Here is a 24795-nt window from a genome sequence, read left to right as displayed (position 1 = left end):
ACAAACTTAAAATCTACATTCATAATAAATGTAAATGCATCAAGTCAATTTATCATATCTTTTGATTTTTCAAAAAAATAATTAGACACAACTACTAGACAGAGCTTTAAATGAGAAATATCACCACACAGACTAGCCTGCGCAATACACAGACGTTGTGAAGACCAAAGTCCTCAGCCCCAAATCGAATAAAACAACACTTAACGTTATCTAACCTAATTGTTGCTCTGAATCGCATGTCTTAATCAAGTTTTCGTGGGCTTGCTTGGAAAAACAAATAGCAAAGAACAGAAATAATGGAAAGGACAAAGGCTTCTTCACAGGGCAGGCTAATGACAATAATACAAGTCTTGTATTTTGGATACAGAATACATCTGCTACAGACTATCAAAGGATTAAATTGATGTTTAACTTATATTTTAGCATCATCGATTGTTGAACGTTCAATTGCAAAAGCAATTACATTATTTAACCTACTTTCTTTTTATTTGTAAACTACAAAGAAACGCACAATCTGTTTCAGTAAAGATTCTTTCATATTGTTACAATTTAGTCTGCACCTAGAAACAAATCGTTTCAACTGCATAAGATTAATCAGTAATTGTCGAGGATAAATTGAAGAAAAAACACACAAATTTTTAACCAGCTTTGCGAAAGACAGTCAGTACTTTGTATTGTTTAAAAATAAATTAAATCGTTTAAGAAAAATAAATCAATCAATCAATAATAAAAAAAAACCTAAAATGGTTATTGTCTTTTTGTACTACATGTAGTTAAAAAAAAAATAGAAACTCAGCTTAACGCCAAAGAGAAATCACACAATTACCTTTTCCAAAAAAAATACGCTCACACTTCAGCTTGTTTCATTTTCTGGGGTAACAGGTCTATGGACATCATTAATTTGTTTGCTTTTGTTGCCCCTAGCCCATCTTGGTCATTAGGGGGTTTTTTTATTCTCTTTATTCCTGGTTATTGATGTATGTATTGTAGTCTATATCTATCGTATATTTGTATTCTTTTTCTTTGGCTGAATAAATAATTTTCAATCCGAAATTGGAAATGTTTAAAAGAGTTTCAGCATGGCACAGTTGCATGCTTTTTGGTACTATTTAGCTTTAATTTAAGTGTCAGTGGAAGGATGGATTTACATTCAAATATTTGGGGGGAAAACTTCAGCAAACTGATCCTGTCCAACACCACAGGCAACGGTGGGCCATTCCTTTTCTGTATCCTTAAACAGAGTGAACAAATATGAAAATTGGAAAACTGAGTTACATGTAACAGTACAATCCTTTTGTCTTTCTGTGAGTGTGAACTTACAGAGTACTTTCCATACAATAATAAATTGACTTTTTAAGTGGACCATGCATTACGTACAACAGTGACCATGTGTTAAAAAGACCCTGTATTGTATGGCCTCTTGTCTGCCTTGTAATTGCATGGGAACGTGGACTTGATTACAATGTTCTGTATTTTAACCTTTAGTTCAGGACCTGGGTTCAAATTTTCAGCGTGCAGGTGAACTATTTAGCCCTGGAAAAGGGTAGATTGCAACAGGCAAGGATGAGTTTGACCTGGGGCAAACATTGGAACATTGAAATGACGAGACTCCCTGAAGTCTAAAGTAATTACTGCACTAGAACTAGGGATTTTTTTTCAACATGAAGTATTTTCTTCAATATTGGGGTCTGCTGATGCATTTTGGAGCTCAGAGCAGAAGGACACTGTAAGCTGAACCATTGCAGTTGACACGCAGCAAGTGCAATGGGGACTCCATTCGTTTGTCAATTTCAACAAATTGAATAAAACAAAACATCCATTTAAATTTGCTGTTTACTACTGAAACACCTATAGGAATAAGGAAAAGGCTCTACGGGGGATCTTTCTCAGGATTTGAAGCTCTATTTCTTATAGTAATGATGCATGCTGTCATGTATTTTTGTATAAAATACCATAATCAAAAAGATTCATTTTGCAAATGCAATGCAAGGTGATTTTCAGCTTTTTACTTTAACCAGTTCATGTCGGATGGTGTGTATACATGTACATGCAAAGGTTTGCGTTACTCCGAACGGATGACAGATAAACACGCAACAAGCGAGGCCGGAAATATCTGTCTGTTACCCGCTCGCAGCAAGCGAGGCCGGAAATATCAGGGTGTGCTACCTGCAGATGACGGCCTGAACCCGTCTGGCATCGAGGTTTGTGAAAAACAATCCCGCGCCTGGGTCCGGTCAATGGCAAAATAATCCTGGCGCGAAATGGTTAAGCCAATATCCATCTGAAAAATGTCACCTAACGGATTGCTCACAAACTATACTTGGAAACTTAAAAGCATTATCTTTACCCTATATTCAAGATGATTGATATACATTAATACTGTTAGAAATACATGTAGGCACCAGGCTATTTAATGAACTTGATTACAAAAAGTGGCACGAAGACGTCATAACCCAAAAGGGCGCCCTCTAGCGGCATGTCAGAGATAGTTGAAACTTTTGAATTTTTAAATTATTATAACTTTTATTATTGGAAAATTGTTATTTAAAAAAACAAATTATTCAAATGTTCAATGGGGGAAGCTTAACACACAAAATCATGAGGCCACCACTCGAAAGGGCACCATACATGTACAATAATGTGGCGCACTTTTGAATGGTGATAAACATTCATTGGAGAGTTACTGTACAAACTAATATGCAAAGTTTCCAAATGGTGACGTGATTAGACCAGAAGCTATTTTTTAGGTGGTCACACCTTACATGTTTTCCTATCATATCTTAATGCATGCAATTATTATTTTGTATCGAGTAGCCCCGAACCAGGTTTTTCAGTTCAGAGCAGAATTTTAGTATGCATACAAAGACAAAAAGAAATAAAAGATTTATTTTTAGAACCATATGTTGCATTCGCAGAAAATTAATAATTATTAATTTTCTGCAAATGCAACATAGCTTATTGTCTAAAAATATTTTTATGGCTTTTTTGTTTTTTCATCCCTGGGCATAATAAAGTTCTGCTCTGAGCTAACGAAAGAATGGTTTGTGGATACACTGTACAAAGCATTTATTTTTAGATGCCGAGCATAATGTTGCATAAACTCCAAGGACGTTACAGGCTTCATCAACCTCCATACTGAAGTCTACTGATGCTGTCTCCTTTTTTGAGTAGCCATAAATTTTATGTGCAGCACCAGAAATGGGCTTCAATCAGATTATATCTTGCATAATTATGTTGAGAACATATATTATTTTAGATAGTTTGTAGTCAATGGCAAGAGCCAACAAACGAAGGGGACCTTAATATTAACACAAACAGAATTCTTCTTAATGTTTCAAGGCCTTAAGGCAAAACCTTTTAGAAACAATTGTCCAAAAATTTGGAGAGTTTGTCATCAAGACGTTGTCGTATATCAAATTACAAGCGATTTAATGTTTAAAATTAAGATAATATTTTCATTTACAACTTTTTGAACTGAATTGAGTTCCCTCTTCTTTTTCTGTGAGCCTGGGACAAATTTGTTTTTAATTGCAGGCAAAAACAGTTCACAGGATGATGATAAAACCATACTTGAAGCCCCGTCCGAAGATGTGATAAATTTTGTGACATCATTTTCCAAGATTTTCTGAGATTTCTTCAAGTGTGCCACGTTAGGGAACATTCAGCCAATTTTGTGCCCGATTTCCTTACATGCCACAGTTTTTTTTATTTCGGCCTTTGCCGCTCGCACTGTCACATGCCCAGCTGTTGTGTGATCTTGGCATCTCTGCTTTCATTTATCAAAACCTAGGAGCATGAAGCATCGTAGGCCTATACTGTAGTCTGTATGCCTGGCTGATCAACCATGGCTGACAAAGTAAATTGACATGAAACTTTAATGATGTCATGCTTACAGATTCTGGCTTGTTGCTTGTTTTGTGTCCTGACAAGTTGGAAGTGGGAGTTGGGTCTTGAACTCAGCCAACTAAGATTAAGGCTTGGCAACTGTGACTTTTAACTTTCATTAACCAGGGATTATTTTGACATCAACCGGACCCAGGCGCGGGATTGTTTTTCATGAACCTCGATGCCAGACGGGTTCAGGCCGTCATCTGCGGGTAGCACACCCTGATATTTCCTGCCTCGCTCGCTGCGACCGGGTCGCTGACAGATATTTCCGGTCTCACTCGTTGCGTGTATATCCGTCCTCCATTCCGAATACCGTAAAACTTTTGCGTGTATACACGTCATCTGACGTGAAAACCAGGCCAGGACAAGTACAGCCACACCATACTAGGCCGTAAGCTACAAAGACAACTCCTGTAGTTCTTATTATTCTCGTAATACTGTTTAATATTCCCACAATTTCCCATCAAAACATGAAATGTAAATTTATATGCTAACTACATATTGCCTCATAAATTCAGTGCAAAACAACTATTTCACAACAACAAAAATCAAAAACACTCAGCTATTTTTTAATCTACCGGTAAGGTATTTCGAAGGGAAAAAATTAGAAGGGAAAAAAACAACATGGTGATTACATCCATATGAGCCTCGATGACTAATCACTCTCCCTAAAGTGCAAAGAATTCAGAGTGAAAATAACAACCGCAAAAGAAAAAGGATGAAATGGAATAGCTGAGAGATTTGCAAATGATGCTCTGACATTTCAGAAGAAATGAGAGCTGGAGAAAACACTCGGATCGTAAGCCAATTTCTCGTCTGTAGTCTAAAAATAAACCAAAGCTGGAAAGTGCATGAGCAAATATCCGTGGATCAACAACAATGAGCAGTCAGCTGTTATCAGTACAAGGCAATACACTAATCTGTTTTAAAACCTTTGATTTTTTTACAGAGAAATCTCACCCCTTGACATTTAATTAAAAGTGTCAAGTTATCAATGTTTGGTGTACAATTAAGAAACATGAAAACATGTATGTTGACAATTAAAATCCCTGTTTAAGGAATTTGGTGTAGAAATCATTTCACTTTCAGATATATATTTTAAAAGAAATTTATAACTCTTAACTCGGTTAAAAAAATTAAAAATTTAGAAATCTTCCTGAATCCAATAATTCCAAAATTCCCCAATGTGCACAAAATCTTCCCCAGTCCTGTTAAATCCTCCAAAACTTCCTAATGGATATGTAGAATATGGGTGGGGGTTCAGGTTATTGCTAAGAGTACAGGCTAGCGTATGGCCAACATTGCCTACCTATCCGCCAAAACACTACCCGCTGTGAGACTTCACAATGTTTTTGTTTAATTTTCAGTCAGATTGAAGACCTGAGAAAAACAAATCCAATTTTTGTTACCCCTCAAAATGTTTAATTCATTGTAACTGCGTCTGTTTACATACATGGGGGAGGCAGAAGAGGTTGAAGAGAATATCGGTGAAAAGTGATACACAGCAAACATCCGGAGACGGGGGCAAAAAGAGCTCATCATGAGAGGTTTGATGACATACTGGGCTTTAACTAGCATGGAAACAGGATATGTTTATACCAACACCTTCCACTGCTGATTGACTGGTTGAATTAAACAACTCCCTGGCCGTGCTAAGGTGTTGATAGATTTCCATTACGAAACCAATTCATCAAACCCTAAATCTGCACATATACATTTGTATAACCTGGATTAGTGTCTTGGTCTGCATGTTTTAGCACCCCCTCCCCCATAAAAGTTGTCAATATTAAAGGAACGTAGGAAATTTGCAATTTTCCTAAAAATGTACCTGCCAATTTAACAAGAAAAATCTTGCTCAAAATGACAATAGGACTGGTACCAAATACATTTACCCTGTGAAATTATTCCTCCTGAAATGGTATCATTCAGAAGAAAACGTTCATTGAAGGTGGTTTAAGATAAATGTGCATGCATGCACAGTTTTGTCTGTGCATTAGCAATGGAATCCCATTACGAGACCCAGAACAGTTTTCTCAAAATGTATAGTATCCACTGAGCTGAAACTTCAACAAGTTAATTGTTATCCACCCTTCTTAAGATTTTGAGCAATTTTGTTGCTCCAAGTAAAAAGCTGCACACAAAAAAAGCAAATGAGCTCATATACCTTTAAGAGGCATTAATCACTATCCTCATGACCTTTAATGTACAAGGTACGTCAATCAGGTGGTTTGTTATGACAACCTGCGCATATTTACGCTGAAGGACGAGTGGGTGAGGACACATTCAAAGTACTCGACAGGAGTCAGTGTTATTACATCTCATACATGAGTATAATGTCTTATATTTCATTGGACGGCAAAATCTAGAGACAAAAATTGCTAATTTCTGCTGAAATCCTGTTTACATGTATGCACTATAGACATATTTTCTAAGTGTTGCAATATCAAATGAATTAAATAACTTCCTGTTACTCTTGCTCCTTACCCTTTTTCCCCTGACGTACATTGTAATATTTCAGAGAGTTGTTTACATTTCAAACCAGAATAAATTCATACATATATCTCTCTCTACCTTTCAATCTCTATGCATGTACACAGCATGTACAGAATTATACAAGACATGCTTGTATAAGTTGTTTTCAAAAACATTCAAGTTATTTTGCATTCATATTGCATTCATGGTACATTTCTCCCATATAATTCTACCGGTTGATGCCTAATCAGCCGAATCTCGGTTCTGCGCACTTCATAGAAATAGCACATGCAAGCACGCAGGAAGTGAACACCTTCATGTTATCAGTGGCGTATCCAGCGGGGAAGGGGGGTAAGGCAGGGGGCACCTTGCCTTACAAGCCCCCCCCCCCCCTCCACTTTTTTATTTTACGGAGGCCAAGTGTCCGGGGAAAAACATGTCTACAGATTTTTCCACGTGGATGTGCGAGTGTTCCCCCCCCCCCCCCAACATAAAAAGCTAGATACGCCACACTGCACTGTGTCCTTTATTGGCTGTTTTGAATAAGCCATACAGCTATCTACATGGACAGTTTCTGAACAGGGTCAATTAATGGCTCAGTGGAACGGAAGCGACCTGTAGCACATTATCAAAGCTAAGCAAAGTTGACAAGCAGCTGAATTGGGTGGGAAACCATATCATAATGTGTGATTCAAAGATGGATGAGCTACCGGTATGTTCCGGAGAATGAGAGACACTCTGTCATTATTCATCTGGGTCAAGTCCCTCAGATTGGACGTGAACCCCAACACCCTCAGCAGTTTTGCCACGAAACCTTTGAAATCCATCACTGTGTAGGCCCCAGGGATGATTGGGGGAAATGAAAATTCCTCAAAATAATCGACAGAGGAGTTTGAGTGTCACCAAGGCCCCCAGGGCAATGTAGGGTTTGCATTTGCCTGAAGGCACCCTTTACATACCATACCTATTTCTTTGGTTCTAAAACCTTCATATTGGTAGGTAAAACACCTTTACGGTATTAACCTCAGGGATTCCAGATTTTATAAGGGATTCTTTAAAAATCCTGCAATCAGTAAAAATCCTGAAATCAGGAAAAATCCTGAAATCAGTAAAAAATCCTGAAATCAGGAAAAATCCTGAAATCAGGAAAAATCCTGACATCAGTACAAATCCTGAAATCAGTACAAATCCTGAAATCAGGAAAAATCCTGAAATCAGGAAAAATGTTGAAATCAGGAAAAATCCTGAAATCAGGAAAAATCCTGAAATCAGGAAATTTCCTGAAATCAGGAAAAATCCTGAAATTACCCCGGTAGTAAAAATCCTGAAATCAGTAAAAATCCTGAAATCAGGAAATATCCTGACAAATCTCATCCCTGAGGACCCTGATGGCACATTCTTTCTACTTCAAGCTCCCATCGGGCATCAAGACCCTTGCTAAGCAATGTTCTTTCATGCACAAGTGCAACTCAAAGAGAGAGTTAGGGGAGACCAAGGGAAGGTACATTCCATCATACGCCTGGAGCTCACATGAAAACACTATGGGTTTGTGCACATTCGGTTTACAACAACTTGTGCGTACTTTGCAGAGTGAATGCACAAACCAGTGGGGCTCTCGAAAGTGGTCAAAAAGCACCATGTACTGTCGTGCATGGAGTGCACAATGGCTGGGTTCTACCTTCCTACATGTACATCCTTCGTCCTTAAAAAATCCTTCCAACCTTTAGGAGGATTTAGAAGGATCAGGGGTGGTTTCCAAAGCCTTAAGTCCCACATACTGGACCATCACATGTTAAAGAACCCACAAAATCTACTGTGGAAAAGGAGAGGGTTTTCCCCAATTTTTTTGCTGGTAAGACAATGATGCTCTGATGCACACTTGATCGTATGTGTAATGTGCATGTTACATGCTGCCGAAGTCGTGACATCACCCAGAGGTCAACTCGGAGCAACCATGGTTACCGGTGCATATGCACTGCAGCAGCCCATGTGAACACAATCAACGCAATAGCAGCTGTAAACCCAGGTTTTTCTGTTAACCTGATTCTCCTCTGAGAAGCAAAAATATGTACAACTATGGTGGTAACTGGTGTCGTGGCAATCTGCTGAAAGGCAGTGAACCATTTTCAGGTACTAATTTGTGAAAACGTTCTATAAAAGTAGGATGTTAAATCGCTGTCTGTGGTCGTGCGTGTGTTAAACGTACGTGGAATGCATCTTTAAGGAATTCTGTTGAACCGTTGTCAAGGAAGTAATTATGACCTGTGGAGGAAGTGACGACACACTCTGGCAGCGTTTAAAACCAACTTTCAAAAATTAAAACAAGTGTTGTGACATGATGTGAACAGTTTTAAAATGCAACTGACCTGATTCTGGGTCGACAGCCGCACCGCCCTTCAACTGCACCTTCTGGACACCCATGGAGCTAACAGTGCTCTTGGCACTTTTCTTGCGGTATTGATTATAACCTATCCACATCGAAACAAAAGACAGCACATTATAAAACTGTTCTCAGTGTTTTCATCGAATTAAGAGAAAATGGACTACAGCATGATTTGACGATGCATGTTGATCTGAATATTCTAGGCCTTCCAAAATGGCACCCTACTGACTTCAGCGAGTGATCTAAATGCACTATTCAGTCATTATTTAGAGATCAGAGTCTCAGAAACGGCAAGTATGACAGTACATCAATAATGTGAGATACCGGTAAATCTGTGGATTTATCTGTGGCTATAGCCTTATATGCCCGACTGCTTTTACTCAGGTAAAAAAATATCCCCTCTAATTTAATTAGAACTAGCGCAAGAATATTCAACATTCTGTAATAAATTGTGTTTCAATTTAATTTTGATAAACAAAACGAACACATACTTCCCATCCTGACGCCCATATCCTCAAGAGACTCTAGCTGTTTAATTCCTGTCCTGCTTTTGACCTAAAAACAAAAAAAATAAATTAATTTTCCTAAAAATAAACTAAGCCTAACTTTTTACACATGTCATACATGTACATGTACTGTAGTTGATTACTGTTTGTAAAGTTTTTGCTTTTAAAATGCCGCCACTGCACTTTAAAACACAATAACAGAGAAGAATCTGCTCTGACAAATATCGGAAACTTGTCAGATTTTTTTCCCAAATGTCAGACCACACATGTACATGTACAATTCATAACAGTAACTGTGTAAAACCAGATGTGCCAATTGCGTAGTCAACCATGCTGGACTTTAGGAAAGCCAATACAAAGAGCAACAACAACTGCCTAGCACAGGGTCCCGGGGGGGATGCTGCTATTCACAGGCAAAGCAGCCGGATTGGACTCGTTGTTAGTATATGGGTTATTGGGGTCAGGTAATGGATTGCCGTCGAACAATTGTAAACCTTTCTCCAAACCATTTTGCGGAATTTGTTCTGATTCTATGGCAGATTCATGAAATCTTTGTCTCACAAATACATGTAGTAGGGTTTTAGGTCATTGATGGGGATTTTCCCTCAATAAGAATGTTTTATTATGCACTTTAAACCTTGCATTTTGTTCATCAACAGAGGGCTCACTTCAACAAGCCAATCATAAAGTCAGCATGGTGCACAGATTATAAGGTTTCTTGGTTGGTCGCTAGTGACTGCACTGTGCACCCAAGGGGTAAAGACAGCTAAACTGGGTATTTTTGGGGGGGGTTGTCAACAAAAATGAAAAAATAACACCTTTTTTTCACTATTTCTGAAATAGACCCACTTTAGGAGAACTGTGTAAATGTTGAATAGATTACTGCGTACTCTGTGATAGTGAGTTTCTGAATGCACACACAAGCAGGGTGGATTTTAAGTAATTCATTTATTTCCCCTACAGTGCTGAGTGACTGGTAAAATCCACTTGTATTTTCAGAGAAATGAAAATGAAAGGGACTTACGTCTGTGCCCCATGTGGCAATGTTGAGGTTAGGAATCAACTCCAAGACGTCGCCACCTTTCTCTACTTCAGTGAGGAAGTCCAAGGGAACGACGTGCACTCCACACTTCTTGGCCTCCTGGATGTTCTTGGACATTTTATCGACCTCATCTTTAAAAATGCCATAAAGAAGGAAACAAGAGTGTTATGAACCTAACCATTTGCGGCACATTCTCTAAAAGGATTAGAAGCAGACAAATGTTCCTGGGGCCATGTATCACAAATCTTTTTCTACAGCCTGCGCTTACTGGTTCCTGCAAGTAAAGTGCGAAGTGCACATGACTTATTTTATTCTGAATGTGTACAGAGCCACGGTGTTTCGCGGGAGTGTCAAGAGTCGTTGGCAATGCATTTGAATGGTAATGTATATTGCACCAAACAATACAAAATAAGCTGCAGCCACCATGCCTGGAATGAACTGACTGCAACTGAGCCTGAAGGGCCCAAGACTGAAGTGACCACTAGCTTTTTGGCGCTAAAGCTTTTGGCAGTGTTGTAGTCGAGTCCATCACAAGCCCATCACAAGTCCAACACAAGCCCACTACAATCCCACCACAATCGCACCACAAGCCCATCACAAGCCCATCACAAGCCTGGTTATAAGTCCATCACAAGCCCACCACAAGTCCATCACAAGTTAGGTCACAAGTAAATTCACCAGTCCAGTCACAGGTAATGGACAAATAAGGGACTTGTCATAGTTCATTAGAATATGCCATAACTTGACTTAGGACCAGAGGACCTAAGTGACTTGTGATGGACCTGTGATGGACTTGTGATGGACTTGTGATGGACTTGTGATGGACTTGTGATGGACTTATGATGGACTTATGATGGACCTGTGATGGACTTGTGATGGACTTATGATGGACTCGTGATGGACCTGTGATGGACTTGTGATGGACTTATGATGGACTCGTGATGGACTCGTGATGGACTTGTGAAGGACTTGTGAAGGACTTGTGAGGGACTTGTGATGGACTTGTGAGGGACTTGTGAGGGACTTGTGAAGGACTCGTGATGGACTCGTGATGGACTTGTGATGGACTTGTGATGGACTTGTGGTGGACCCGTGGTGGACTTGTGATGGACTTGTGAGGGACTTGTGGTGGACTTGTGGTGGACCTGCGAGGGACTTGTGGTGGACTTGTTGTGGACTTGTTGTGGACTTGTGAGGGACCTGTGAGGGACCTGTGAGGGACCTGTGAGGGACCTGTGAGGGACCTGTGAGGGACCTGTGAGGGACCTGTGAGGGACCTGTGAGGGACCTGTGAGGGACCTGTGAGGGACCTGTGAGGGACCTGTGAGGGACCTGTGAGGGACCTGTGAGGGACCTGTGAGGGACCTGTGAGGGACCTGTGAGGGACCTGTGAGGGACCTGTGAGGGACCTGTGAGGGACCTGTGAGGGACTTGTGAGGGACTTGTGAGGGACTTGTGAGGGACTTGTGAGGGACCTGTGAGGGACTTGTGAGGGACCTGTGAGGGACCTGTGAGGGACCTGTGAGGGACTTGGGAGGGACTTGGGAGGGACTTGTGAGGGACCTGTGAGGGACCTGTGAGGGACCTGTGAGGGACCTGTGAGGGACTTGTGAGGGACTTGTGAGGGACTTGGGAGGGACTTGTCAGGGACTTGTGAGGGACTTGTGAGGGACTTGGGAGGGACTTGGGAGGGACTTGGGAGGGACTTGGGAGGGACTTGGGAGGGACTTGTGAGGGACCTGTGAGGGACCTGTGAGGGACCTGTGAGGGACTTGGGAGGGACTTGGGAGGGACTTGTGAGGGACTTGTGAGGGACCTGTGAGGGACTTGTGAGGGACTTGTTGTGGACTTGTTGTGGACTTGTGAGGGACTTGTGAGGGACTTGTGAGGGACTTGTGAGGGACCTGTGAGGGACCTGTGAGGGACCTGTGAGGGACCTGTGAGGGACTTGTGATGGACTTGTGGTGGACCTGTGGTGGACCTGTGATGGACTTGTGAGGGACTTGTGGTGGACTTGTGGTGGACCTGTGGTGGACTTGTGATGGACTTAGGAGGGACTTGGGAGGGACTTGTGAGGGACCTGTGAGGGACCTGTGAGGGACTTGGGAGGGACTTGGGAGGGACTTGGGAGGGACTTGTGAGGGACCTGTGAGGGACTTGTGGTGGACTTGTTGTGGACTTGTGAGGGACTTGTGAGGGACTTGTGAGGGACTTGTGAGGGACCTGTGAGGGACCTGTGAGGGACCTGTGAGGGACCTGTGAGGGACCTGTGAGGGACCTGTGAGGGACTTGTGAAGGACTTGTGAGGGACTTGTGAGGGACCTGTGAGGGACCTGTGAGGGACCTGTGAGGGACCTGTGAGGGACTTGGGAGGGACTTGGGAGGGACTTGGGAGGGACCTGTGAGGGACCTGTGAGGGACCTGTGAGGGACCTGTGAGGGACTTGTGAGGGACTTGGGAGGGACTTGTGAGGGACCTGTGAGGGACTTGTGAGGGACCTGTGAGGGACTTGTGAGGGACTTGTGAGGGACTTGTGAGGGACTTGTGGTGGACTTGTGGTGGACTTGTGAGGGACTTGTGAGGGACTTGTGAGGGACTTGTGAGGGACTTGTGGTGGACTTGTGAGGGACTTGTGGTGGACTTGTGAGGGACTTGGGAGGGACTTGTGAGGGACTTGTGAAGGACTTGTGAGGGACTTGTGAGGGACTTGTGAGGGACTTGTGAGGGACTTGTGATGGACTTGTGATGGACTACACTAAAACGCTGGCTTTTGCTACAGTATTTCCTGCCCTAAAACATTTACTCCCTGGAAAGAATAGTGCAGCACTTTTCCGACCTTTATTGTTCAAACTTTTAACCGCTGTGTACTTATTTAAATCTCAAACACTCATACACTCACCACTCGCACTACTCACCTTTTTTGCTGATCACACAGGCTGTGGAGACGTAGACTTTATCCGAGTATTTCCCTCCAAGTTTGCTAATGATCTTCTTCACGGCAGCGACCGATTTACCAACTTTTCCCGCCATGGCTATCTCCAGATTGAGCAACGGTTTGTCCTTTTGCTTTGCACTGGGGCATGACAAGTAAGAGGATTGTATCAAACCAAAGAATACTTTGTTCAACTGTTTGCGTAAGATGAGCCAATGTGTCGGTTCAATACAGGGCCTACTTGAGAATGTAAGTCAATACATGGCATAAAAATAAGTGAATACCATTTGCAAACATACAAAAATGAAACTGCCAAATGAGCATGAAATATCCTACTTGATTATAAGTATACATGTATAATAGGATCAGCACACAATGTCCAAAAAGATTAAACCGTCAACGAGAGAAAGTGAACTTACGTTCCTGAAGGCCCTGCTACACCTTCTTCTTTAGGGAAGATCCGTTTGCCTCCATTGTAAGCTTTAAACTTGAATGATGCACTTTTGGGGGAAAATAAAACAAAACAAAAATCACATCAAACAAAAATTCAAACATCACTCCAGATGTATTTTCATTGAACATCGGCTAAGTGTAGGAGGCTTATGTGTATCTCCACTTTTTTATTGTATTTCTCCTTTTATTTGATGGATAGAAGCACTGAAATGGGGAGAAGCTAAAAAACAAAAGACAAAATAGCTTCTTCAATCGTGTCCCCTTGTTTCTTCAACCTTGTGAGCCATTTTGTCCAAGTACATGTACATCCTGTTCCTAGACAAACAACATCTGAGATGAAATTACAGTAAGAAATCCGACAATTTAAGACATTGTCCAAACAAAAGTGACTATGCTCAGACAAATTTATATATTTTAATACATGACTATATTTCAATGCTTGTAATGGTAGCATTATGACCTACACCCTAATGATGTAAGGGCACTAAATGATTTTTCTCTCAGTGCACAATATGAGGAAACTTTCAAATGCAGGCTATTTAAATTTTTACCATGTCCATTTTATAAGACGTGAGTTAACAAAAACAAACTTATTGCCAAACCAATGTAAGTTTATTTTGTTGGCTTTTTTTTGGTAGTTTATTCATTCAACTTTATGGGATCTTCTCAATGCAAGGACTTTACAGGGTACAGAGTTGACAGAAGACCCCCTTTAACCCTACCACCTACCTGATTTACTAGGAACCTTCCTAACTGAGGCAAATTCCAACACCATATAGCAAACTGTACACCCAAACTGTTGGACTCTGATTATTGGTGGTATGCCTGACCCCATGTAAAGCATAATCAGGTTAGTAGTGCAGTACTCATCCTAACATATTCCAACAAACCCTGGTGTTGGAGTCTGGCTGGATGGGGATTGTTAGGGTTAAACGTAACATGAGAATTGCCCTCCTGGTGCTAATACACCACATGTATGTAAGAAAGGTTTTTCTTATGATCTCTTTATTTCAACAGAATATTTTTTTTTTAATGATGGTCAAGGCTTACAGATATTCGTCACTCTCTGCCAAGTCCTCAGGAATGACCAGTTTTTTCCTCTGCACATCCTGTGTGTAGACGGTACACTTGGTCCAGGCGGACATGTTACCTTGGCAATGGTAGCCGCCGTTGGCCAAGGCAAACTGACCGTTGCTGCATTCTGTGCATGGCTTTAACGGGCCAAAGGTCATACAGTCAGCAGCTCTGTCAAGAATCTAATGACAAAATGAACAATAAAGGGAAAGTCACAACTTCTGCATGCCATTTGACAATTTCTGAGAAAGGACACAGTGGGCATCATTTTTAACATTTTTTTTTGGGGGGGGGGGTTCAAAACTAGCTGGGTGCACTATAATAATATTTTGTTCAAAGCCGGACACAGGTATTTGACTAGAGTAAGGTTTGAACCTGGGACTTCTGGATTGCCGTCTTTGAAAAAAGACACTGACAAAATTGAAGAGCGGCCAACGTAGGGCTCGATACCTCAGTTGGTAGAGTACTGGAACGGCAATCCGGAGGTTGCAGTTTCAAACCCCGCTCCAGTCAATGTCTGTGTTCAATTTTGAAAAACAAAATATTTTGAGACGGAGAGCCCACAGGGTGTACACAATGTACAGGTTCAACTAAATATACAAGTATTGACCGCTTCGAGTGGTGTACTAACTCTAGCCTGGAAAGGTGGTTCATGGGTCTTTCCGAGGCAAAGCCAAAAGATAAATTGAAATGTTCCATGGTTCATCAAGGGAGGCTACTGTTACTGGACCAAGTGGAAGCTGTCAATATCCCGATCAGCAGGCCATCAAATTCCCAATCGGCCAATCAAATGCAACCTATGCTTGTGCATGAAAAACTTGATTGGCGCATTTCGAATATTCAAATATTCAATCTAATTCAAGTCCAAATAAATGAACACTAAATTATTCAAAACCAAGCAAGGTAGTGACAGCACTACTTGATTAGGAATTGCTTGGGATAATCAGTCCTCCAAACGCCTACCTTACTTTCACCGGTTGGTATAGCCTGATCATTGGCTGCCAGTAGCTCCTTGAGGAAAGATTGGGAAACATTCTTTCGCAGTTCATCCCTGATTTTCCAGATAAAATTACTCTGTGCCTAAATGGTCAAAAGAACCAAGAGGAAGGTAAAACAAAAGTCAGGTAAAGTGGTGTTAACCTCCAAGATCATTCCGAAAGGAGGAATCTGGAAGATTTTGCAAGACTGAGGAAGGTAGAGTCAAGCCACTATTACTTTACACAGGCCTTGATACTGCATGAAACATTACGTACAAAAACTCAGATCTCAGAAGATTTACTGGACATCGTATCATCATCCAGTTTGAAAAGAGAGTACTTGGTTGAGAGGATTTGGGAAAATTTTCTAGCCAAAATGCCTATGGGTAAAGGTTAATAAAGTGTGCCCTTCAGAGTGTAAATGGCAAAGGTCGATATTAGACACCCCAAAACAAAATATTTTTGTGTTTACAGTAAAAATCCAACCAACCAGTATTTTTAAGGCCAAATTTCCAACCTCAAACTTTTTATTGCCACATTTACGAAAGTTTTTAATTAAAGTATATTTTGAAAAGAAAAGGGTCTTCTCTGTGCAAGTTTGCGTGTGTTATTCATTAACCCTCCTATGCAAATATACATTTTGTGGTAAGTTGTTCTTTCAGTCAAAATCAATCGAGTGACTGTCAGTTAAGAGCTATATAAAGCAGAATTGACTGGCTTTGACTGTGTTTATGTAACTTGATACAGCTATGCTTTGACCGGGGGTAATTGATAAGCCAGTTGTGCCCACAACTTGCCTGCTATTGTCTTTTGATTGAATTTGACTAGTCACAGTGATTGCTTGAAATATGATCCGGCTGTTGGTGACCAGCCTGTGTAAAAGGCATGACAGGGAACAGGGTTGATTTTTGACTGTCTGCGACTGTTCAGACAGCAGGAGGGTTGATTAAACTATGAAACAGGTTAATTAAACAGACTACCGTTAAAGTAAACAAATTTAATCATAAAAGACTGATAGACAAACACAAAAATTATAAAATAATTTTTTTCGTACATTTAGGGCAATACCGTAAACACATTATATTGTTTTCCCGGCCTTAGAATGTAAAACTTAATGTAACATTATCATTTCATGGTCACACACTGAACAAACAGAGGGGAATTTGATGAGCCATTGATCTCTTCAATGTTCAGATTCTTCAAATGCCAAACACTGCTCATTGAATAGTTGGCCAAGCTAATCACCAGTGCCAGCAAGAATCTGCCAGGTTATCAATTAAACTTTGACGGTAAATATTATATTGTTGATAAAGAAATCTTTAATTTCGGAAAACTTTAGAAGAAGTTTGATACACTGCTGCTTGTGCTGGTACATTGTAATCAGAAGTACTAGGCTATCAGCTTCAGTCCAAAAATTGGGCCACCGGTATCAAATAATCGAGAGGAGCAATGCTCATTGCGAGGTTTTTTTTGCAAGTTATGCACATCTCGAGTTGGAAAATGTGTGATAGCTTTGCAGTGCGAGCGGTGGCAGATTTTTGGTGTTATCCCTTCTAATTTGTTTTTTTTTTCAAAATGGCCGCCAGTATGCTTGTTACCGGATTAATTATATGTGGTAACAAGCAAAAAGCTGCCACCGCTGCAATGCTATAACATATTTTCCAACTACAGGGGTGCATACCTTGCCAAAAATCACAATGGGCATTATTTCCCTCATTTGATACTGACCAAACCCCCAGGCTGATGGCCTATACTTTTAATTTCGTCTGATGAACTCATCTGCATGTGGCTAGTGGTAATTTGTAATCAAACTCACCTTGAGTTTTTCTTTTTCCTCGTCCACCACTTTGGTTTTTTTAGCATCAGGTTCATCAACTGATTGTTTAGCCTTTCGCTTTCTGTGTGAATCGTAAAAAAAAATCGTCATCTTGGGAACAGTGACATATTAGACATTTTTATACACAGGAACAACTGAATCTGAGAATGCAAAATGAATTCAGTGTAGAGAAAACTCAAAATACTTTCCGTTACTAAAAAAGATGTAATATTTCCCACCAGTCGGTGAAACGAATCAAACTGACGCTGGAATGATATTTTACGAATGTTTCTCTTCCAAACAAACTAAACATAATAGGGAGAGTTGGTTGCAGTCATCCTAAAAATTTTCACTTTTTTTAGAAGCATTTGTAGCCATTGTAGGCACTGTAGCCTTTTCAGAGAAATGGGTGGCAAAATTGATGAATTCGACATTAATGGCTGGAAAACTGGCTAAGGCCAAGAAAAAAATAGTTCTGCTTCTGATTACATGGCATTCGAAAATAAGGTAGGTAGGTAGGGAATTATTTTTTTTTTCCGGCCAATTTTTTTTGTGTACGATCATATGGAGGCGTCTGCGTGTAGTCAAGGGTAAAAGGTAGAAATTGATGGTTTGGGTGTATTTTTTTCTAATTTTTTTCCAGAAAAAAATTAGGGGAGGGGCTGTCAGAATAGGGTAGGTAGGGAAACCGGAAGCAGAACTATTTTTTCTCTTTTTTAGTAAGTAAAATGCTTAGTAAAAAGACATACGCTGGGAACTTCTCTGTCAAAGTTTTCCGATCTTTCGGCTTCAGCTGCTTGAATCCAGTGATCATTTCCACAGCATAGGCGTCCTTCCACTCAACCTCAGCAAAGTTTTCTGGCACGAGAAAGCAGTTGAGATGGTACCACCGAGTCCCACTATAGGCGTCACCTCCAGGCGTCTCACTAGTGTAGCCAACACCGACGCGTACCTCATCCTAAAATATGAATGCAAAAAGAAGATAGTCAAGTCACGACTCCCTTAACCTGGAAAGACCCACACAAAAAATACACAAAAGCACACTGATAGGCATAACTGAATAGATGTTTGCTTTTCAGGTAATTTTAGAACAATTGCAATGTTGGTGGGGTACAAGTTGAACACAGCAAACCCGGAGGTTACATGTTCTTACTGCATGCATTTGGCGCAGCAGGGTACATCACCCCTTCGACAGCCAAATTATAACTTATAACCACCGCATGCGAAGGCTCTCCATCAGAACTCGTTGGCACTTGGATTCTTCATAAATTATTGTATTCCTAACTGAACGCAAAAGCATTTTTGTGCTCATTTTTGTCGGCAATTTATCAATAAGAAGTCCTGTTTACCTTTCAGATTAGGTTTGTATGTGCAAAAAAAGCTTTGGGTAAATAAAAACCAAGCCATTTTCAGCCTGTTATTTGGTACCAATAACAACAAATAAAACAACAAGAGACATATCAGCATAGATTATGGAAATATGTTCTGCACCGACAAAAAAAACAAATATATAAATGAATAAATAAATAAATAAATAACTAAATAAGAACAGACCCAAATTCAAAGTAAGTTTTTTTTAACTAACTTGTTGGCACTTTTGTGGGGCATCCACAACCTACAAATCTGTAAGCCTTTCTTTTACCCTTAGAGGCAAACCTGACCTTGCAGGACAACGTGCCAGATCTGATGATCCAACAAAACGGACACACAAGTAATTACCTTGTCAATTTTGCTATGACATTTTAATCCATGACAACTGCTTCTGTTGGACCTGGCGTACTCCACGGTGAAGTCTTCCAGAGTACCCACTGAGGTAAATTTGTCCTTTGTGGTCCCGCCGGTACTAATACAACCCCTGATCTTTTCTTGATCATCCCAGCGCAGGGCGTCAAAGTGGGCTACAACCGGGCAGGAAAATAGCAATAACAATTTTGTTAGAGCATATTAAGGCCTTTTCACACAAGAGCCTTTCAACCCGGGTTGAACTCACCCCTGGGCGAACCCAGTGCCTTGCCGCCCTGGGTTGATTTTTTTATTTTTCAACCCCGCATCGTTTCACACTTTTTTCATGCAAACCGAGCTTATTTCGCTCGGGAACTACTGTTTGAATCCTGGCGAAACCGGTATGAAATCAATCTCAGGGTTGGCAATTTTCAAGTGTGAAAGGTTGCATGTTTTCAACCCTGCATTAACCCCGTGATTTGTCTTGTGTGAAAAGGCCTATAGCAACACATTAGACGTAGAGTCTCTGTGGCTAAAAACATTTATGTCTTGAGCTGTGAATTTGAATTTTGAAATGTCCTCTTCATGGAAGAGCTGGTTTATACATGATTAGGTACTTTGTTTCAATGGTCCAGTGCTACAAATTAGACTAAGGCAAAAAAAAAGGCTTCGGTTTCTGGTCTGCGCGTGCGTAACACGCCTGTGATGTTATTTTATCGTAAAGTTGCGGTGCTTTATTGTCAGGTGCAACTTTTTTTGTCAACAGTAACTTTTTTGTCGACGGTGATGCATTGTTTTAGCAGCTTAACCAGTTCACGCCCGGATTATTTTGATAAGAACGGAATGAGGCGCGGGTTACTTTTCACTCGACCTCAAGCCAGGCGGGTTGAAGCCATCACCCTCGGGCAGCGCACTCATATTTCCGGCCTTGCTCACTGTGAGCGGGTTGCTGACAGATATTCCCGGCCTCACTCCCTGCGTGTTTATCTGTCATCCGTTCTGCATACCGCAAACTTTTGTGTGTACACACGGCCTCCTGCGCTAACTGGTTAAAGCCCTTGACAGTTATAAAATACTTAAGTTGCTAAACACTGCAGCGGCCCATATTGATCGCTGCGCTGCACTGCACGCAAGTTTTAACTGTCAAGCTCTGCGCTCAAATGTTGACCGGTGCGGCAAGCAGTTGCAGGTGGCAGTTTTGAATATCTGAATATTTGGTCAAATGCAGTTTTGAGTAATTGAACAGGGCCTACTAAATTATTCAAAAATGGACAGCCCTAGACTTAACTAAGGTTGACCACGTGATTCGGTAATGAGTTGCTTGCGTATGGTCTTTGGAGGTTTTTAGCTTCAGATTTTTGGATGGATGATGCACAATGGACATTTCCAGCTTTGTCCATAAGCCCCGCCCACTTTGCAGGGGGGGACAATAATATTTGCATCTCTGCTGCACTGCTGGTATTTTGCAGGGAATAATTGAGGTTTACAGTATGACAATATCTTTTGACTTTTGTGCATGTTCTTGTGCTCTCTGAGAGAAGCCATCATAAGTTTTTACTTAATTATCTATTATTTATTATTTCTTTTACTTACTAGCCAGCTTTAATTAAACTGTTGCAGTACCAGTTACACAGAGTACCTTTAGAATACCATTTTTGGGGCCTTTATGTGATGGACAGATTTTTACATGGTTGCTTATGTACAAACAACAAATTTCAAAAAGGAAACAGCATCTTTCAAACATCATCAGCTTCACTTGATGCAGTCCAATGATACATGTTATAGGCCTATGGGCTTACCTATATCACCAGTAGATTTCACCGCACTTTTCACCACCTTCCAGAAACAGTCAAAGTGATACCAGTTGGGCTGCATGCCATCGAAAAATGGCGACTACAAATATATTAAAAAGAAAACAAAACTTTGTCTGGTTATAAGCTCGATGTCCAATTTCAGGACAAAAACTCAGGACCCTTGGCCCCGGGCATGCCGGGGCCTTTGAAAGAATGTTGCAACCTGACGCTGCTTTTTTCTTCATATCATCTCAATCAAGGTCAGTCATATTGCCAAAAAAAATAATAAGACATGAATCTGGGACTGAGATTCCCTATGGAAGACCAATAGGGAAGAATATGCTAATTTCCGACGAGAAAAATTTGCATAACTTCATTATTACTGAAGATATGAAACTGAGTTATGTATCAAATTGAAGGTCTTTTTGTGCTTTATCTGATGGAATAAATAAGAAGCTTGATTTTAAAAATCTCAAAATTTTGTAACAAACCTACTGAGAAACATTCCCAATGTTGTTAGGAAATACTTGTCAAATTTTCTTGGCTCTCCATAGACTTTGTACACAATTAACCGCTGAAGTGGCTTCAGGTCGCAACATTCTTTCCGGGGCCTGAATGTTCACCCCTGCTTCCATGATTTAACTTCAATTGGTTTGAAGGTCACCAACAAATTAATAAGTTAGTTGCGAGATTGTAATGTAAAGTTAAAGTGCGCCACGAAGACATGGAATATGGTAGTCCCATAAATGTGGCCAACTTACTGGACTACCTCCGTAAACATACGGAGGTAGTACAGTAAATTGGCCACATTTATGGGGCTAGGAATATGGTTAACGTGGTTGACCGTAGACAAAACCATAGGCCTATTGATGGTTACGTCAAACGTGGTCGACGGTGGACGACCGTGGGATTTGACACTTTCGCGGGATAATTCAGACGTCATTTTCTCACCTGCACCATTTTTGCCATTCGCAGCCTGTCTTTGGAAATCAACCCTTTACATTTTTTGCAGCTGGCTCTGTTACTTTTGGCATACTCCGTCCGAAATGGGTAATTCCTTCCGTTTTCTTGGGCCATGATGACGGCAATGTTTTGACGGCCCTTCGACAAAATCACATGTGACTGTACTGTACTGCATTTCGCGATGCACCGTGCGAAATGTGCCGCGAAACTGTTTATTCAAAACGTACAGATCGTGTCAGATTGTACCATTACTATTTCCGGGGGTGCATAAATTTTACACACGGTACAAAAGTCATGATCCATTGCTAAATTCCAATTATTGAATTTCTAGACGGCGTGTCTTCAAGTCCGAGTCACGTCATTCGCGATTTCGACACGGACACAATATTATTATACGCGTTTTTGACTTCACGGGTAACACTAATACCGTTTGTATCCTGATTCACACTACGGCCCATGGAGCTAAAGACCTCCCATTATTTTTTTATTTGTAAAAACACATACATTGTATACAATATATTAATCTGATCATCACATGCTAGCTCATGAGCATGAGATCGCGGTGGTGCACGATAAAATTGGATGTAAAACTTGGCGAACACATGGATGAATAAATGTCTCCACTAAAGATAACAGCGATGTGCACACTCGTTCAGGCATGGGCACCTCAAACATAAACAGAAAAATTAATTAATTAAAACAAACATTCGAGTTCCCATACCTGCACCATTAAAGCCAGTCGGAGATCATCTTTGCATATCATTTCCCCGCAGTCTTTGCATTTAGATCTGTTACTCTTGGCATACTCAGCAGCGAAGGGGAGTTTTGACTTCGACTCCGCCATTTCAAATTTATTTCAGAAATGCAGTGTTTTAAATGTCGAACGGAACGTGACGGGAGGATTTCACTGCGTTCACGATGTGGTATGAGTGGAGTGGTCAACAAAAACGCTACTCGTCGTACGTACCCGGCGAGCCGCCGGTAAAAAAAACAGGGGAAAAGCCGTATATTGGCAGCGCTAGCATGTACATGCGCTGTGAACTTCAACCTGTGTGCAGTTGCAAGCACCATGGCTCCATGCAAGCACACGATATATTAAGCAGGCCGGCTGGTGATTCATTATCATTTCTCTTTGCAATGTCATTGGGGATCGAGACTAGACTAGACACGCGCGCACGATGTCGATCCTAGAAATGATTTGGCTACGGCATGCAGTTACGCACGTTTCTGTGGGAAGTGGCTTTAGCCGCTTCCATAGGCGCAGGTGTAATTGCAAGCAAGCCGTAGCCAAGCAAGGCGGAAGCGCTAAACACGTGTGTCGTGGATTTGTTTACGAGTTAGACTTGAAAACCAGTCTGACTATTGTCCACAATCAGTGAACTAACTGCATGCATGCTCGTCGTGCCCAGCCCATACAGCTCACAGCCGTGTGGTTGCGAACGCCAAAAGCGTGCCGGTTGTTAAGGAAAGCCGAATACGTACTTGTACTTAGACGCTGTACATAACGCACAGAGCATTGAAATTCGTGAACAAAAAACAAAGGGGTCTACCCGATGTTCCCCAATACCTATGTTCCCCAATACCAAGGTTCCCCGAAATCCTATAGGCTTAGGGCTAGGGTTAGGGTTAGGGTTGGGGTTAGGGTTATAGGGTAAGGATTTCGGGGAACATCGGTATTGGGGAACATAGGTATTGGGGAACATAGGTATGCACCCAAAAAAATGGCCCTTTGAACGATGTGTTTCTCAGAAAATATGCTCAGTATGATTGAAATGTTAAATTATATAACGGAAGAAGAAATTCTAAACTTCATGTCAGTGAAAAAGTCGCCGTCATCGATGCCGAAACGTCAATACTTGTTACTGGTAAAGCCTTTGCTCCAGTAGCTTCGTGCTTTCACTGCTCCGCCGCTCTAAAAGGCTAACCAAACCCACGGGCATGGTTTTCAGCAAGCGCGCTATATGGTTGACCGATTTCGGCCCGGCAACACAACGACGAAGTGCATATTAGCATATTCATTAGCGTCACTCGGCGCAACTTGGCGTGGGTCTCAGTATCAACCAATGGAAGCCGGCAAAAAGAGTAATATGTATTAATTAATAACTCGTGAAGGAGGCTTTTATGCAAGTTTTTAATGCACACCATAATGGATAGGAACCTCATTAATATTCGTGAGGCTTGAAAAGATTGGCAGATAGTGCAAACACCAGTGTTACATTTTTTATAAATGCACGAAGGCAGGCCTACTTTTCCAATTTCAACGAAAAGTAATGAACACATCCCAACGATTTTTAGCACATACTTGGATCATTACATGTATAAGGGAAATAAACCTGAAAGTTGAAAGAAGGTACGGTCTTCCAAACGGGAGAAATTAATTTTCAAAGATGTTGCCCGCCTACGTGAACATGTCTGTGTGCGTGTACGTGTAGTTTCGTTCAAAATAAAGTGTTACGTAACCATTAGAAATCGCTCTTCGCAACCACACGGCTGCATATAAATGCACGACCCCTATCGAGGTTCGTAAGTCTAGCTATTTCCCAGACCAAAAGATTCCGACTATAAAAACTGTAGACGCATGCAGTGACGTAGCCACGGGGGGGGGGGCGTGGGGGGGCGACAGCCCCCCCCCCCCCATGAAACCTTGTCGCCCCCAGTCGCCCCCCCCCCCCCCCACTGAGATTTTGAGTTTCTAAAAAAATTATCATTGATCTATATGACGCCCCCATGAAATGTTCCAGCCCCCCCCCCCCAGCGCCCCCCCCCCCCCCCAC

General features: G+C 41.3%; 1 protein-coding gene across 2 annotated transcripts; it reads right to left on the bottom strand.

Annotated features, from left to right (window-relative positions):
* Window positions 1-8661: 8661 nt before the first annotated feature.
* Window positions 8662-22957, bottom strand: LOC119741736 (poly [ADP-ribose] polymerase 1-like). 2 transcript variants are annotated; one of them, XM_038217613.1, is made up of 12 exons: window positions 22743-22957; window positions 21065-21158; window positions 19263-19441; window positions 18293-18501; window positions 17544-17625; window positions 15714-15830; window positions 14727-14932; window positions 13643-13723; window positions 13207-13364; window positions 10274-10422; window positions 9235-9298; window positions 8662-8828 (listed from the first exon to the last, which is right to left on the bottom strand). In XM_038217613.1, exons 1-12 carry the CDS (start codon window positions 22863-22865, stop codon window positions 8677-8679), a joined length of 1614 nt encoding a protein of 537 aa, XP_038073541.1. In that variant the 5' UTR covers window positions 22866-22957; the 3' UTR covers window positions 8662-8676. The 2 variants fall into 2 exon arrangements, with proteins under 2 accessions (XP_038073541.1, XP_038073540.1); XM_038217612.1 differs by lacking the exon at window positions 22743-22957 and adding an exon at window positions 22010-22224.
* Between the last annotated feature and the right edge of the window lie 1838 nt (window positions 22958-24795).

The sequence above is a fragment of the Patiria miniata genome, unplaced genomic scaffold, assembly GCF_015706575.1.
Source record: "Patiria miniata isolate m_02_andy unplaced genomic scaffold, ASM1570657v1 HiC_scaffold_5, whole genome shotgun sequence".
NCBI lineage: Eukaryota > Metazoa > Echinodermata > Asteroidea > Valvatida > Asterinidae > Patiria > Patiria miniata.
This window is presented reverse-complemented; position numbering and strand designations above follow the sequence as displayed.

Bases quoted from the DNA above. Each gene is read 5' to 3' on its own strand.
- LOC119741736 (XM_038217612.1), bottom strand. From the start codon at position 22,135: ATGGCCCAAGAAAACGGAAGGAATTACCCATTTCGGACGGAGTATGCC. The intron at 15,831-17,543 runs GTGAGTTTGATT...TTGACCATTTAG, and splicing joins AGGAAAAAGAAAAACTCAAG to GCACAGAGTAATTTTATCTG. The intron at 10,423-13,206 runs GTGAGTAGTGCG...GCATTTTTAAAG, and splicing joins CTGTGTGATCAGCAAAAAAG to ATGAGGTCGATAAAATGTCC.